At 43.9% G+C, this 13592-nt stretch overlaps 1 protein-coding gene across 1 annotated transcript in view; it reads left to right on the top strand.

Moving 5' to 3' along the window:
- Positions 1–13592, top strand: part of DDX46 (DEAD-box helicase 46) — a 51801-nt gene that overhangs the window by 18081 nt on the left and 20128 nt on the right. The window contains 5 exon segments of the mRNA XM_029583861.1: positions 42–207; positions 1050–1170; positions 1288–1463; positions 4233–4354; positions 10725–10803. Coding sequence (XP_029439721.1) covers positions 42–207; positions 1050–1170; positions 1288–1463; positions 4233–4354; positions 10725–10803 — 664 coding nt within the window.

Below are 13592 nucleotides of genomic sequence, written 5' to 3'. Positions count from 1 at the left end.
CTCAAATGAGTATGACTGATACCTCTCCCATTTGTGTACAGTACTCGTCAGAAGAGGAAGAACTTGACCTTCAGTCTGCCCTTACTGGCTATCAGACTAAACAGCGGAAGCTGCTTGAACCAGTTGATCATGGAAAGATCGAATATGAGCCGTACAGGAAGAACTTTTACGTTGAAGTTCCAGAGCTGACTAAAATGTCTCAGGAAGGTAACGAAAAGTTTGACAAACTGTATGAAGTAGGCTGAAATGATTGCCATAAAGGACTATGCAAACCCTTGTTCAGAGTCTTCCGAGATTCAATTTGTTTTCAAACTGCAACAATTTCTCCGTCTATGGGAAGCAGATCACAACAAGGAGTGCTTTTCAATGTCAAGGCCAACCAAGAGGAGATCCGCCGAAGCCGTGACAGGTGGTGGTGAATGGAGGACAGAGTTTGTATTCTGCCTCTGGATGTAGGAAGCACAAATGCAATTTTTGATTTGTTATGCAAAATTGACAGTACCTGGATCAGTCCAGACTCCTACTATGAGTGCAGAAACCACTGAAGAAGCTAGGTCTAAGGGCTGAATAGTGAAGCATGGCCCTATTCTGTCTCCCTGATTGGACTGTAATGCTATATCAAAACACTGAACATTTTGAAAAATATATCCTTAAACTAATATGACAGAAAAACAAACATAGCGCCTATGCAAGAAAACTTAACTACTAATTGTGGTATAATTCTTTTTATTGTAATCTGTGAGTACGCTTTCTTTCACTCTCACAAGAGCTTGGCGTATGTTGAAGACAAGGCTGTAACAAATTTCCCTTCGCTGGGTTTCTTTTGGAAAAAATTGCAGTAATTTTAATGGTTTTCATCAGGTTCCTGCTTGTAACCGGCTACACATGGAGCTGGAAATCTGCCCAGCCTCTTCTTGCTTCTGATGTGAATGTGTCTATTTGGGGATCAGTGAAAGTCAAGAGAGATGCGGGAAGTCGGATATCGGCACTGTTTATTGCCGTTTCACTGGCTATAAAATGAACCTTTCTCTCCCTGTTTTTGTTGCTAGAGGTGACTGCGTACAGGCTGGAAATGGAGGGAATCACCGTCAAAGGAAAAAGTTGCCCCAAGCCAATCAAGACCTGGGTACAGTGCGGCATCTCCATGAAGATTTTGGGTTCCCTGAAAAAGTAAGGAAACCTTTTGTGAGGTTGTGCATTCAGGTGCAAGATGTCCTAAGAAATTCTTCATGGCTTATATCGTAATATTTTAATTCCATTTTATTTATTTATTTTTTTTGTTTGCAGACATGGCTATGAAAAACCAACTCCAATCCAAGCCCAGGCTATTCCTGCCGTTATGTCTGGGCGGGACTTGATTGGTATTGCTAAAACGGGAAGTGGGAAGACCATTGCATTTCTGCTGCCCATGTTCAGACATATCATGGATCAGAGGTCATTAGAAGAAGGAGAGGGTCCAATAGGTAAAGATAAGTATTCTCGAACCCGTGTAGAACGATCACGCCAGTGGTATTAGCACTAGACAAGTGGGATGCTTACATTTTGGGTTGGAACGTATAACACTTTCAGATAAAGTTGGGTGGTCAGAGGTGTCTGGTATGGCTTTTGGGTTTTTGGTGGAACTCATTGATCATGTACAGTGCTGAAAAAAAGGTTTTGGAATCCCAGGTATTATGAGAAGACTCTCAAGTTCTTACTGTGATACGCTTTTCTTATTGCAATAAAAGGTGTATACATTTCACTAATTCTGTGATCCTTCAGACAAGTGGGTGTGTGATATAGTAAGGGGACCCCTAGTTCCCTTAGCACAATTGTTACTACTGCTGCCCTTTCTGCTCCTCCTGCCTGCCTCATTTTTCATCATCCCAAAGCATCTCCTGATTCGGTGCCTTGCTGTGCTGTTCTGACACTGGTATTGCCTAATCTGCTCCTGTCCCTCTCTTGGTACAGTGGGGAACTGTTGCCAATCTTGGTACCACGTGCCTAGGATTGGAGCTAGGCGGGCTATAAGTTTTTCAAATAAATAATTAGAAGCAGGCAGTTAGATACTTAGGTAAGAAGTAAACTATCCTGCAAATAACTGCACAACTGAGTTTGGGAATCCTGTTGTATATGAAAGTTGGTTTTCACTATAAAGGAACTTATCATGCCCCAATCAGTCGAAATTTCAGTGGACTTACAAAAGAGTAGTTGATGCTTATTTGTCTGGATAGGGTGATATGAGGGTGACCGAGCAAATCACCTAGGCTGGAACACGAAACTCGATGAACTCCAGGCTTTTCTGTATTATACATTCAGCACAAACAGTAGACTGCCTGCCTTCTTAGCAGTGTACTTCCTGGTAACCTTCGGGTTAGAGTTACAGGAGCTGCTGGGGCCTCCTGAAACCAGCTGGCCTTACACTCTTATTCTGCCCCAGCTGGTCCTGCCCAGCAGGGTTCCAGCCACAGTGTGTTCTCCCTCTCTGGGCTTTAAGATGGACCAGGCATCTAGCCAGGTCCTGCATACCCAAAAAGGGGGGAGACAGGGTCACTTCATCACATGAAGTGATGAGCATTTGGGGCACCATCCACTCACTGGCAAGCAGTCTGCAAACAGGAAAAGGTTGAAGATTACAGTGACTGTACCTAGGAGCAGTTGTCTTGCCTAGATCACCCCAAGAGCAAACCATAAAATCACCCACAGAGTCACATCTAAAGACCTGCAGGCCTCTCTCATAGCTAGTGTGAGGGTTCACATGTCAGTCGTCAGGAAAAACAAAATGAATAGGAATGTTGTTCCTGAGAGGGTAACTAGGAAGAGACCACTGCTGTCTAAAAAGAACATTGCTGCCCACCTCAGGTTCACCAAGGAGCCACCTAGATGACCCACGAGAATTTTGGAATAATGTTCTCTGGATAGAATTGAACTTTTTGATCACCATAACAAATGTTTTGTTTGGCAACAACTAAACACTGCCTTCCAAAGTAAGAATCTCCTTCCCCCTGCCAAGCATTGTGGTAGGAGCTGGACGGTTTGCCATCATTGATGGAACCATGAATTCCACATTCTACCAGAAAGTTCTAGAGGAGAATGTCAGGCCATCCCGGCACTGAAAGTGGGTCATGCAGCAAGACAACCACCCAGAACATTCATTTCAGTATTTCTATTACAGAATGGCTGAAGAAGAGAGACTGCGTTTTGGGTTGGCAAAGTCAATCCCAGCCTAAACCCTATTGAAATGTGGGCAAGACCTTGAAGCAAAGCTGTTCATGGAAGGAGGCCTTCAAATGTCGGAAGCTGAAACAGTTCTGCACTGAAGAATGGGTCAAAATGACCCAAGGGCGATGTGAGGGACTGAGCGACGGTTACAGAAAATGTTTAGCTGAAGTTATGGCTGTTCAAGGGGGTGCCACTAGTTACTGAAGGAAGGTTTTGCATACTTTTTCACACAGATACTTATTGTTCAATACATAATCTAATGTCTCCTTTTTGTGTGAGTTATTTATTCAACAGAGTTATCGTTCCCTTTTATCAAAGTTTAGGTTACGATCTAATCGTGCTTTGAGTTTAAATTGTGCTACAATACAGACCATCCTCGGGGGTTCACAGACTTTTTCTCCGCACTGTGCATGTGAATAACAAGGAGTCCAGCACCTGATTTGTAGGCCTCAGTCACATGGCACAGTGTGGGTGCAGAGCAGGTTATCACTAGGCTTAAAAGTCCAGGTGCAAGGATGTCTGGCAGAAAAAAAAAAAAAGTCTAAAGTTTCTTACAACTGATTTTCTGGAAAAAGAATAGTGAACTATAGAGGAGATGCATGGACAGCTTTACAGAAAAAGTCTTAATATAGGGATAAATGACTACCATTCTCGCTTCCTTCCAGCCTGTTTCCATCACCCTTTCTCCCTTCCCAGGACCTGGTCCATCCTCACTACTCTCCCCCACTCTCAGGGCCATACCCACCACATTCTTTCTCTTCCTTCCCGCCTCCTCCCCCTGCCCAAAGCTGTATATTCTCCCACCACTGCAACCACTGCTCGCGCCCTGCATGGGCTGGCACTGTGTCTGTTATGCTGGTGCCAAATGCCATGTGCACACATGCTTTTCTTTGAAGGGCATACCCTGGTTGCATAATGCAAACTGTAATGTTAATTTTTGTTTGACTAGGTAGTCTAGTTCTATAAAACAAATTATTTTCTTCATTTCTTTCCTGTTTATATTTCTAATGCACTGGATTATTTGTCTGTAGCTGTCATAATGACCCCAACTCGAGAACTGGCTTTACAGATCACCAAAGAGTGTAAGAAGTTCTCCAAAACACTTGGACTTAGGGTTGTTTGCGTCTATGGAGGAACAGGAATCAGTGAACAGGTACCTCTAATTATCTTATTAGACAGTGCGTGTAAGTGTCAGTAGGTTTAGTTGATCAGATACAATAGATATGCATGGAGTTGTATTTTTGCAGTCCTGAATTTCACCCTTCAACTGAGTTTTTGATCCTGCATGTGTGATTTATTTAAATTGCAAAAAAAAAAAATCCTAACTGGGCTGTTACTTTGAATGGAATTATTCCGATCCTGAATTGAAATGGACAGTGGATTGTGAAAGCGGAGACTGAGCGGTTACGGTGAAAAAAGTGTGCACATGGCACACTTCAAATTAATCACCATTCTGCATCCTATATGACGGCATGCTTATGACATTTCAATTTGTTTCTTTTAACTAGGACTACCTGGATGTTCTGCAGATTAGTAAGGCCAGATGCATTGGTTTTCTAGTTCATGTTTTTCAAAATAATTGGTTTCTTGTCCCTTTTTTATTTATTTTATTTATAAAAGACATTTTCCGCATCTCCAAAATCTTGTTCAAGAGCGGATCACAATGTTAAAATATCCATAATTTGAAACATGTATTACATACATAAACAAATTATGATTCAAATTAACATATTTCATAGAAATAGGCTTGGTGTAATAGTGAACTATATTCAGAACCTTTTAATCCAGATCTTTCAGGTACTAAAACAGAATTCCATTGGTTAACTTTGGACCAGATATATAAAACATTTTTCCCTTTGACAATCCCTATCGCTGGAACCCCCGGTGTGCCACAGCTACATCTTGCCATGGAACTGTGCCTCATCACTCCCAGTCTTCCATTCACTGCTCCTGCTCTCTTACTGCTAAATATAAGACCTGCGCAAAAATTCCACCTTCCCTGTACGTACCCGGATCAGTCCAGACCATGAGTTGAGCCTCCTGTCCAGCAGATGGAGACAGACCAAAACTGAAAAGGGTATCCTATATCAGGACAGAGCCTACCCTGCAGCCCTTCAGTATTTGTCTGTCTCCAGCAGATGGATCAGCTCACCCTGCGGTTCCCTGATCTCGGCTAGTTAGCCTTTTCCCACTTTGGGTAGTTCTGTCTCAGGATCAAGCAAGTACTCTTTCTTTTGTTCAGAATTGGTTCCGTGGCGTCTACTCTGGAATTAGTTCCCTGGGCGTTTGCGCATATGAGACCTTTACAGAGGGCGTTGCTTTCTCGTTGGGATCCGAAGTTGGAGGAGTTCCAGCTACCGTTGCCCCTCTTGGAACCCGCCAGGTCCAATCTCGATTGGTGGTTGATTCCGACCCACTTGCAATGGGGGATGGACCTGGAGGAACCACAGTGGATGATCGTGGCGACAGATGCCAGCCTCTCTGACTGGGGAGCGGTTTGCCAGTCAAAGGCCGCTCAGGGCCGATGGACGAGTTGTCAAGCGAAATGGTCCATCAATCGGTTGGAGACCAGGGCGCTGCGCCTAGCGCTACGCGTCTTTCTCTGGTCAGTCAACGATCGATACGAGTATTGTCGGACAACGCGATGACCGTGGCCTACATCAACCGTCAGGGAGGAACCAAAAGCTGGCTAGTGGCCTTGGAGGCCGACCGGATCATGGCATGGGCAGAGCGCCACCTGGTCCGGTTGGCAGCCTCACACATAGCCGGGATAGACAACGTTCAGGTGGATTTTCTCAGTCGCCAGCATCTGGATCCTGGCGAGTGGGAGCTGTCCAAAGCAGCCTTCCAGCTCCTCACTCGTCGCTGGGGTGTTCCTCACCTGGACTTGATGGCGACTCAGAAAAATGCAAAGGCGGCTCGGCTTTTCAGTCGTCGGAGAGATCACGGCTTGGAGGGGTTGGATGCCCTCATCCTTCTGTGGCCTCGAGATGTTCTGCTGTATGTTTTTTCCCCCCTGGCCACTAGTGGGCAAGGTCCTGCGTTGGATAGAAGCCCACGTAGGGTCAGTCATCCTCGTTGCTCCGGAGTGGCCGTGACGGCCGTGGTTTGCAGATCTGATCAACTTGGCGATAGACTGTTCGGTGCGTCTCAACCATCTTCCGAATCTTCTTCAGCAAGGTCCAGTATTTTTCGATCGCGCGGATTGCTTTTGTCTAGCAGCCTGGCTTATGAGAGGAGACAGTTGAGAAAGAGGGGGTATTCTGATTCGGTTAAGTCTACCCTACTGCAAGCGCGGAAGTCGTCCACTTTGCTTGCCTATGTTCGAGTCTGGAGGGTTTTTGACTCTTGGTGCTGCGGGTTGAATGTGTCCCCGCGTCAGGCCTCGGTGGCTCATATTCTAGCCTTTTTGCAGGATGGTCTGAAGAAAGGGTTGGCTTGCAGTTCTCTCAGGGTGCAGGTTGCGGCCCTAGGGTGTCTGCGGGGCAAGGTTGATGGTATTTCACTGGCAGCTCATCCGGATGTGTCCCATTTTTTGAATGGGGCTAAACACTTGAATCCTCCGGTCAGAAAGGTATGCCCTTCGTGGAGTTTAAATTTGGTTCTCCGTGGCTTATGTGATATTCCCTTTGAGCAGGGGTCGGGGACCTTTTTGGCTGAGAGAGCCATGACCGCCACATATTTTAAAATGTAATTCCGTGAGAGCCATACAAGACCTACCAAATTAATTTACTACAACCCCCTACTCTCCTGACGCCCCCCAAGACCTGCCAAATTAATTTACTACAATCCCCCACCCTCCTGACCCCCCCAAGACCTACCAAAAGTCACTGGTGGTCCAGGAGCGGTCCGGGAGTGATCTCCTGGACTTGGGCTGTCTGCTGCCAGTAGTCAAAATGGCGCCGACGGCCCTTTGTCCTCACTATGTCACTGGGGTCGACCAATGGCGGCGGTAGCCCCTGTGACATAGTAAGGGCAAAGGGCCGTCGACGCCATTTTGATTATTGGCAGCCGACGGCCCTTTGCCCTTACTATGTCACAGGGGCTACCGCCGCCATTGGTCGACCCCAGTGACATAGTGAGGGCAAAGGGCCGTTGGCGCCATTTTGACTACTGGCAGCCGACAGCCCAAGTCCAGGAGATAGCTCCCGGACCGCTCCTGGACCCCCGCTGGACCACCAGGGACTTTGGCAGGTCTTGGGGGGGTCAGGGGGTGGGGGGTTGTAGTAAATTAATTTTGGAGGTCTTGGGGGGCGTCAAGAGGGTGGGGGGTTTTGTTAGATTTTTACTTTTTTATTAAAGATTTGTCTGCGAGCCAGATGCAGCCATCAAAAGAGCCACATCTGACTCGCGAGCCATAGGTTCCCGACCCCCTGCCTTTGAGCCTCTCAAGCGGGCCACATTGAAGGACCTGACTCTCAAGACAATTTTCCTGGTGGCGATCACCTCAGCAAGGCGGGTCTCGGAGCTTCAAGCATTGTTGTGTCGGGAACCGTATCTCCGTATTTCGGATTCGGGGGTATCTCTAAGAACAGTGCCCTCGTTCTGCCAAAGGTGGTGTCAGAATTTCATTAGAATCAGACGGTGGAGTTGCCTGCTTTCCCGAATTTGGATCCTGGTTATCCAATGGATAGGGATCTGCATAAATTGGATGTCCGGAGGGTTCTCCTTCACTATCTGGAGGTGACCAACGCTTTTCACTTGTCTGATCATTTGTTTGTCTTATGGAATGGCCCTAAGAAGGGTCAGAAGGGCATCCAAAGCTACGGTTGCTAGGTGGTTGAAGGAGGCCATTACCTCCACTTATGTCTGTCTCGGCCACGCAATACCGGAAGGTTTAAAGGCGCATTCCACCAGATCTCAGGCGGCTTCTTGGGCGGAGAGCCAGTTTGTCTTGCTGCAAGAGATTTGTAGAGCAGCCACTTGGAAACTGTTGCATACCTTTGCTAAGCATTACCGTGTGGATGTTCGGGATCCGGATGTCAACTGCTTTGGCAGCAGCGTTCTTCGCACAGGACTCTCCAGGTCCCACCCCAATTAGGGCAGCTTGGGTACATCCCAGCGGTCTGGACTGATCCTGGTACATACAGGGAAAGGAAAATTGGTTCTTACCTGCTAATTTTCGTTCCTGTAGTACCAAGGATCAGCCCAGATGCCCGCCCTTGGAGCTTGGAGAGTCCAGTATGTATAGTGATTTGTTTACTCTGCAGGATTCTTTCCCGTAATGGCCACTCGTGTGGCATAGGAAGGTGTCTTCCTTGTACATATGTTCCACGTTTTACGGTTTCGTTAGGTTGGCCGAGCAATTTGATGTAGCCATTGGTCATTACGTTTGGGGTTCTTATTCGTTTGATATTCTGCTATGGTATGGATTATACTGAAGGATCACAGGTGGCACACCAAGTTAAGAGAGAGTGCCTTTCAGTTTTTTGCTCTGACTCCATCTGCTGGAAGGGAGACACAACCCAGCGGTCTGGACTGATCCTTGGTACTACAGGAACGAAAATTAGCAGGTAAGAACCAATTTTCCTTCTTTTGATCCCTGGGAGCCCGCTTGTGGAGTTCTCCAAGTGTCTGTATTATCACCTTTTTTAAATTTGTTAGACCTCTTTGGACCTTGTTGCTAATGGTTCCCTTATAACACTTCAAATTGTGTAGCATTTGATACAATTGCCATCTGTTTGACTCAGGTCTCAAATTGGCATAAACACCACAAGTTAAAGGTAAACAGCTCTAAATCTGAGGCTCTTGGGATTGGTAAATCGGGTCTCCCAGAAGATCTTGGCTAGCCTTGATCTTTCTATATGTCATTTAGCAAGGAATCTCGCAATTACACTGAAACTGATTTGAACCTGATTAATCAAAGTGCTTCTGTGACTAAATCTGTGTTTGGTCCTCTTAATCATCTTTAGTTTAGTTTATTATGTCATATGCCACTTTTCAGTTACCAACTAAAGTGGTTTACAATTCACTGATACAGTCGTCCATATTTACAGATTTCTGATTGAATTAAGGTTGTTTTGGCACCTAAATTAGATTACTGTAATGGAGTTTTGATCGATCTCACTCAAAAAAAAACATTAAGTGTTTCAAATTATTCAGGATATGGCAGCCATAATTCTGGTAGTTCTTGGGGCTAGGAAGACTCTGTATTGGTTACCCAGTCTAGTTAGGATTGAGTTCAAGGTTATTGTATGAACCTTTAAAGCTCTTCATGGTTTGGCACTCAGTTATCTCCAGAATAAACTTTGTATTTGTAGGCCTAAGTGCAAAATTAGATCCCTCAGAAAGAAGTTAGTGTTAACTTTTCTGTAACTGGCCCTGGACTTTTGAGTACCTTTCCTGCTGAGTTACAGTTATAAAAATATTATTTAGTTTTAGGGAGTGTGAGAATCTGGCTATGCCAGAAATGTTTCTCTTGAGGTCTTTCCGTAGACAAAAGCTGGGGTTAGAGTTTCTGTGGATTGTTTTTATAGAAGGAAGGGAAGGTGGGTTTGTTAAATGGCTGTAATATTCAGGGATTCCTGTTTTATTAACTGTTTTAAATCACTGTGAGTTGTCTGACAAGATACAGCAATAAATAAGTATAAATAAAAAATTGACTTGCACATTCTTTACACTTTTTTTCCAACTTCCAGAGGGGTGGTCACATTAGTTTGTAGCAGTAAAAAAGGCAGAGGTTGGTGGCAGCGTATAGACTTAACCAGTTATCGAGGCATAAGTGTTCAAGGACAGTCCATGTCGTCGGATACTCCTTGCTTTGACATCTGATAAATCTGACAGCGTGAACTCTTGTCCTCAAAAGCTTATGCCTTAATAAATGGGTTCATCCATAAGCTGCTACCAGCCTCTCTGCTGTTTTTTTCTTTTCTTTTTTGCCAGAGACTGAAAGTTGGTTGTAAGGGTAAGATTGGTTCCCCTTAACTTAACTCTTTGCTAGAGCCTGATATGCTTTTGTGTGTAAGGTGGCTCAGCAAAATACTTTGCACAGGAATAAGCAAAACATGCTAGCTGTTTTGGTGCTGCGGTGTTTATTGGATAAGGATGATTCTTGGAAGATTTCCTGTTTGTGTCATCTAGGATAGCCTTGTTCTGCCTGATAGGATTAGTGGTTTTGCTCAGGTGTGCAAGTGACATTCACAGTCTTCTAAAGGCAACAGAAGTAGGACAAATAGAAAGATGTTTGACAATTATCATCTTAGTACCGCCTAGTGTGGAGCTGGGATTGGTCTGATTATTGGACGAAGTTAGGTTTTGTGCCTCTATGCTCCTTCGTTTGCTCTAGCCCAGATGGGGGATAGTAAATACAAAGTACAATTTATTTGTAGCTTTTCATAATCCCTTGTCTGTATTTAAAGTATATCGAGCTCGCAGGTTCAGCAAGGTTTTGTGAAGGTGGTCCATTGCTTTTTCTTTAAACGTGGAAACAAATCTTTGGTGTCTGTATTAAGAAAAAAAAAAACATATATGTGTGTGTGTATATATATGTCCGGTTTTTATTAATGTGTTTAATTTTGTGTTAGATTGCTGAACTTAAAAGAGGCGCAGAAATTATTGTGTGCACACCTGGCCGCATGATTGACATGTTAGCCGCTAATAATGGTGAGTAGAGGATCTTTTTTCTTTAAAACAACAAAAAGCTTATTCTATTTTGTGCTTAGTTGTAAAATTTGAGAGGGCCATAAAACATTGCTTAAGTGGTTTTTCTGGGATTTTATTGATTTGCATTTCTTGAAGCTGTGATCTCTCTCTTAGATGTTAGACTTGGCTTGTAACGTAGTTACATGATGGTAGCTAAGTGCCAGCTGGCCCAGCTGGTTTCTCTACCACTTTGGGAGCGTGAGCGTTGAGCATATTATTCCCCTGCTTAAACCAACAGCAGCTCCCACCCGTGTCTGTTACCCAGCCTCTCAACCCTACTGAAAAGAGGGTAGAGGATATGTCATTGAGTTTGGAAAGATGCTGTGTAATGAATTTTAAATGGTGACACTTGGTGCATTTTTAGGTTTGTCAGCTAAGGAATGTAAATAATTATTTAGCAAATTGAATCATCCCAATATTTATTCAAATATTGTCTTTCAAACCCTCCATTTTTCCCTCTTTGTTAGATCCCCCTTCCCAGACAGCATGCCCCCGTGACCTGCGCCCTCCCTGACTAGGCGGCTAACTTTCAGTGCTGCTCCTTTTGACTGACGGAGGTCACCATAATAACAGTGCCCGTCTTTCTTCTTCCCGGGCGTCAGCGAGTTGCCGCCAGCACCTGTCGGCGTTGTTGAACAGCAGATTCAAACTTGAAGCTCCAACTCTGCAGCCACTGCAGTCTGAGCCCTACCACAAGCCTTTATTTCCCAGGGAATGTGATATCCCTTCTGTTAGTGCTGTCAGTTTTAACCCAGCTCTATTTCAAAGCAGCTGCAGAAGTCATGAAGTTTGTTTAAAGCAGCATTGCCTCCTGCTCGCTGTAAAAGTTGCATTTTTCAGCAAATAAAAGCTTGAGGGGAATTGGAAAATGAAAGCATTTATCACAATTTTTGTCTCAAAAGGAATTGATAAAGTTAAGATTAGCATCCTAGTTAATTAAAATGACCAGCAGCAGCATGTCCCACCCCATCTCAGTTGCTCCAGTATCATTTGACAGGAGCTGAGCTTTTGAAGTGGTGCCCACTTAGTGCAGTTTAAATCATTTGGTTATCCACTTTTTATCAAAGCAGAGTAAAATAAAATAAAAGTAAAAAAAAAATATATAAAATAAAACAAATCACACAACACACAAATAACATTATCTTTCATAAAGAAAAGCAAAAAAGTTCCTCACATACATTATAGAATAAAACTAAGGGCCTAATTCATCAAGGTATTTTCCCATGGACAAGGAATGGAAGAAAAGCCTTAGTGACTCTTAGTGAAGCTTGAAAGGTCTGACAGAACAATAAGGTTTTGACTCCCGTCCTAAATTTCACGTAATTGGTCTCCCTTCTGAGCTCTGCAGGAATGGTATTCCACAAAAGAGGAGCCTGGTAACTAAATGAAGTGCATCGAATGAGTTCTGACCTAATCAAAGTTGGGGCAGAAAGAGCAGGTATGACCATTTGCGAAGAACACACAGAGTCCATGTAGGTTGATATTCAACCAAGATATCTGCCAGGCATTTAGGGACACCTCTGTAAATGCAATGGTAAACAAGAGTCAGTATCTTGATACACAAAGCAATGGGAAGACGACGAGGCTCACAAAATGGGGGTCACATGATCAGATTTCTGCATGGAACAACAATTTAATGGCCATATTCTGTATTATTTGGAACCGCTTCAAGGAGGTAACAGTAAAACCTTGATGTGTAATGCATTACAGTAATCAAGCACACTCAGGATTAGAGCATGAACAACTGTCTCAAGAGCCCCTTTATCCAGAAAAGCCTGAAGCTGACAAACCATCTGTAGATTGAAAAAGAAGGATCACGCAATAGCTGAGACTTGGCCACGCATAGAAAGCTTCGATTCAAGCCACATCCTTGGAGAGAGTATCAATCACAGCAATAGGAGGAGGAAACCTCAGGTGCCAATTCGACCTCTTGATCCATAGTGCCTCAGATTTAAGAGGATTTAGCTTGCGTCTGTGTTATCCAAGCCATAGAGAAACCAAATCCAGACACTTATTCAGATTACTCAGATCATTAGTTTGCAACAGATCAACAAAGGCAACGAAATGTTCTGGGTGACAATTCTTCTCAATGGGAACATCTTTAACATCAAGTGCGTAAATAACTCTGAACAAATAAAATCACACATCCTGTATTGAATATTTGAAGACTGTAGAACCTAAAAAAACGTAGGCAGATTGCTTCTACTTTAAAGAAGCAAACACATCTAAACTGTTTCCAAAAAATATGGCCCACTGCATTTCAGATGACCTGTTTCAGCCAGTCACCAAATTAATATGTCTACTTTTCATTGGTTTCCTCCAAAATACAAAAACACGATTCAAAGAGCTTATCCCACATACAACTCCTCAATGTAACAAAATAGTCTATACAATAAACAGTATAGTCTAGAAAAAGACATGCAATTCTACTTCCATTTGAAAATCTGCTGGATATAAACTTTGCAATCTAAAAATCCACTTCTGTCCATATTGGTTTTGCTGTTTAGCAGCATCCCCTCCTCGAATACATGGAGGATATAAAAAAATATATATTATGTCTCCTCTGAATCCAATGTGTGGTGAGCAGTACCAATCTGTTGTTCCCTGTACGTACCCGGATCAGTCCAGACAGTGGGTTATGTCCTCTGTCCAGCAGATGGAGTCAGACAGAGCTTCAGAGGGTGCTCCCTTATAAACCAGTACCAATCTGTTCTATAATACAGGTCTTAAACAAATCTAGTGGTTTTCCT

This window comes from Rhinatrema bivittatum, chromosome 18 (genome assembly GCF_901001135.1).
Source record: "Rhinatrema bivittatum chromosome 18, aRhiBiv1.1, whole genome shotgun sequence".
NCBI lineage: Eukaryota > Metazoa > Chordata > Amphibia > Gymnophiona > Rhinatrematidae > Rhinatrema > Rhinatrema bivittatum.
This window is presented reverse-complemented; position numbering and strand designations above follow the sequence as displayed.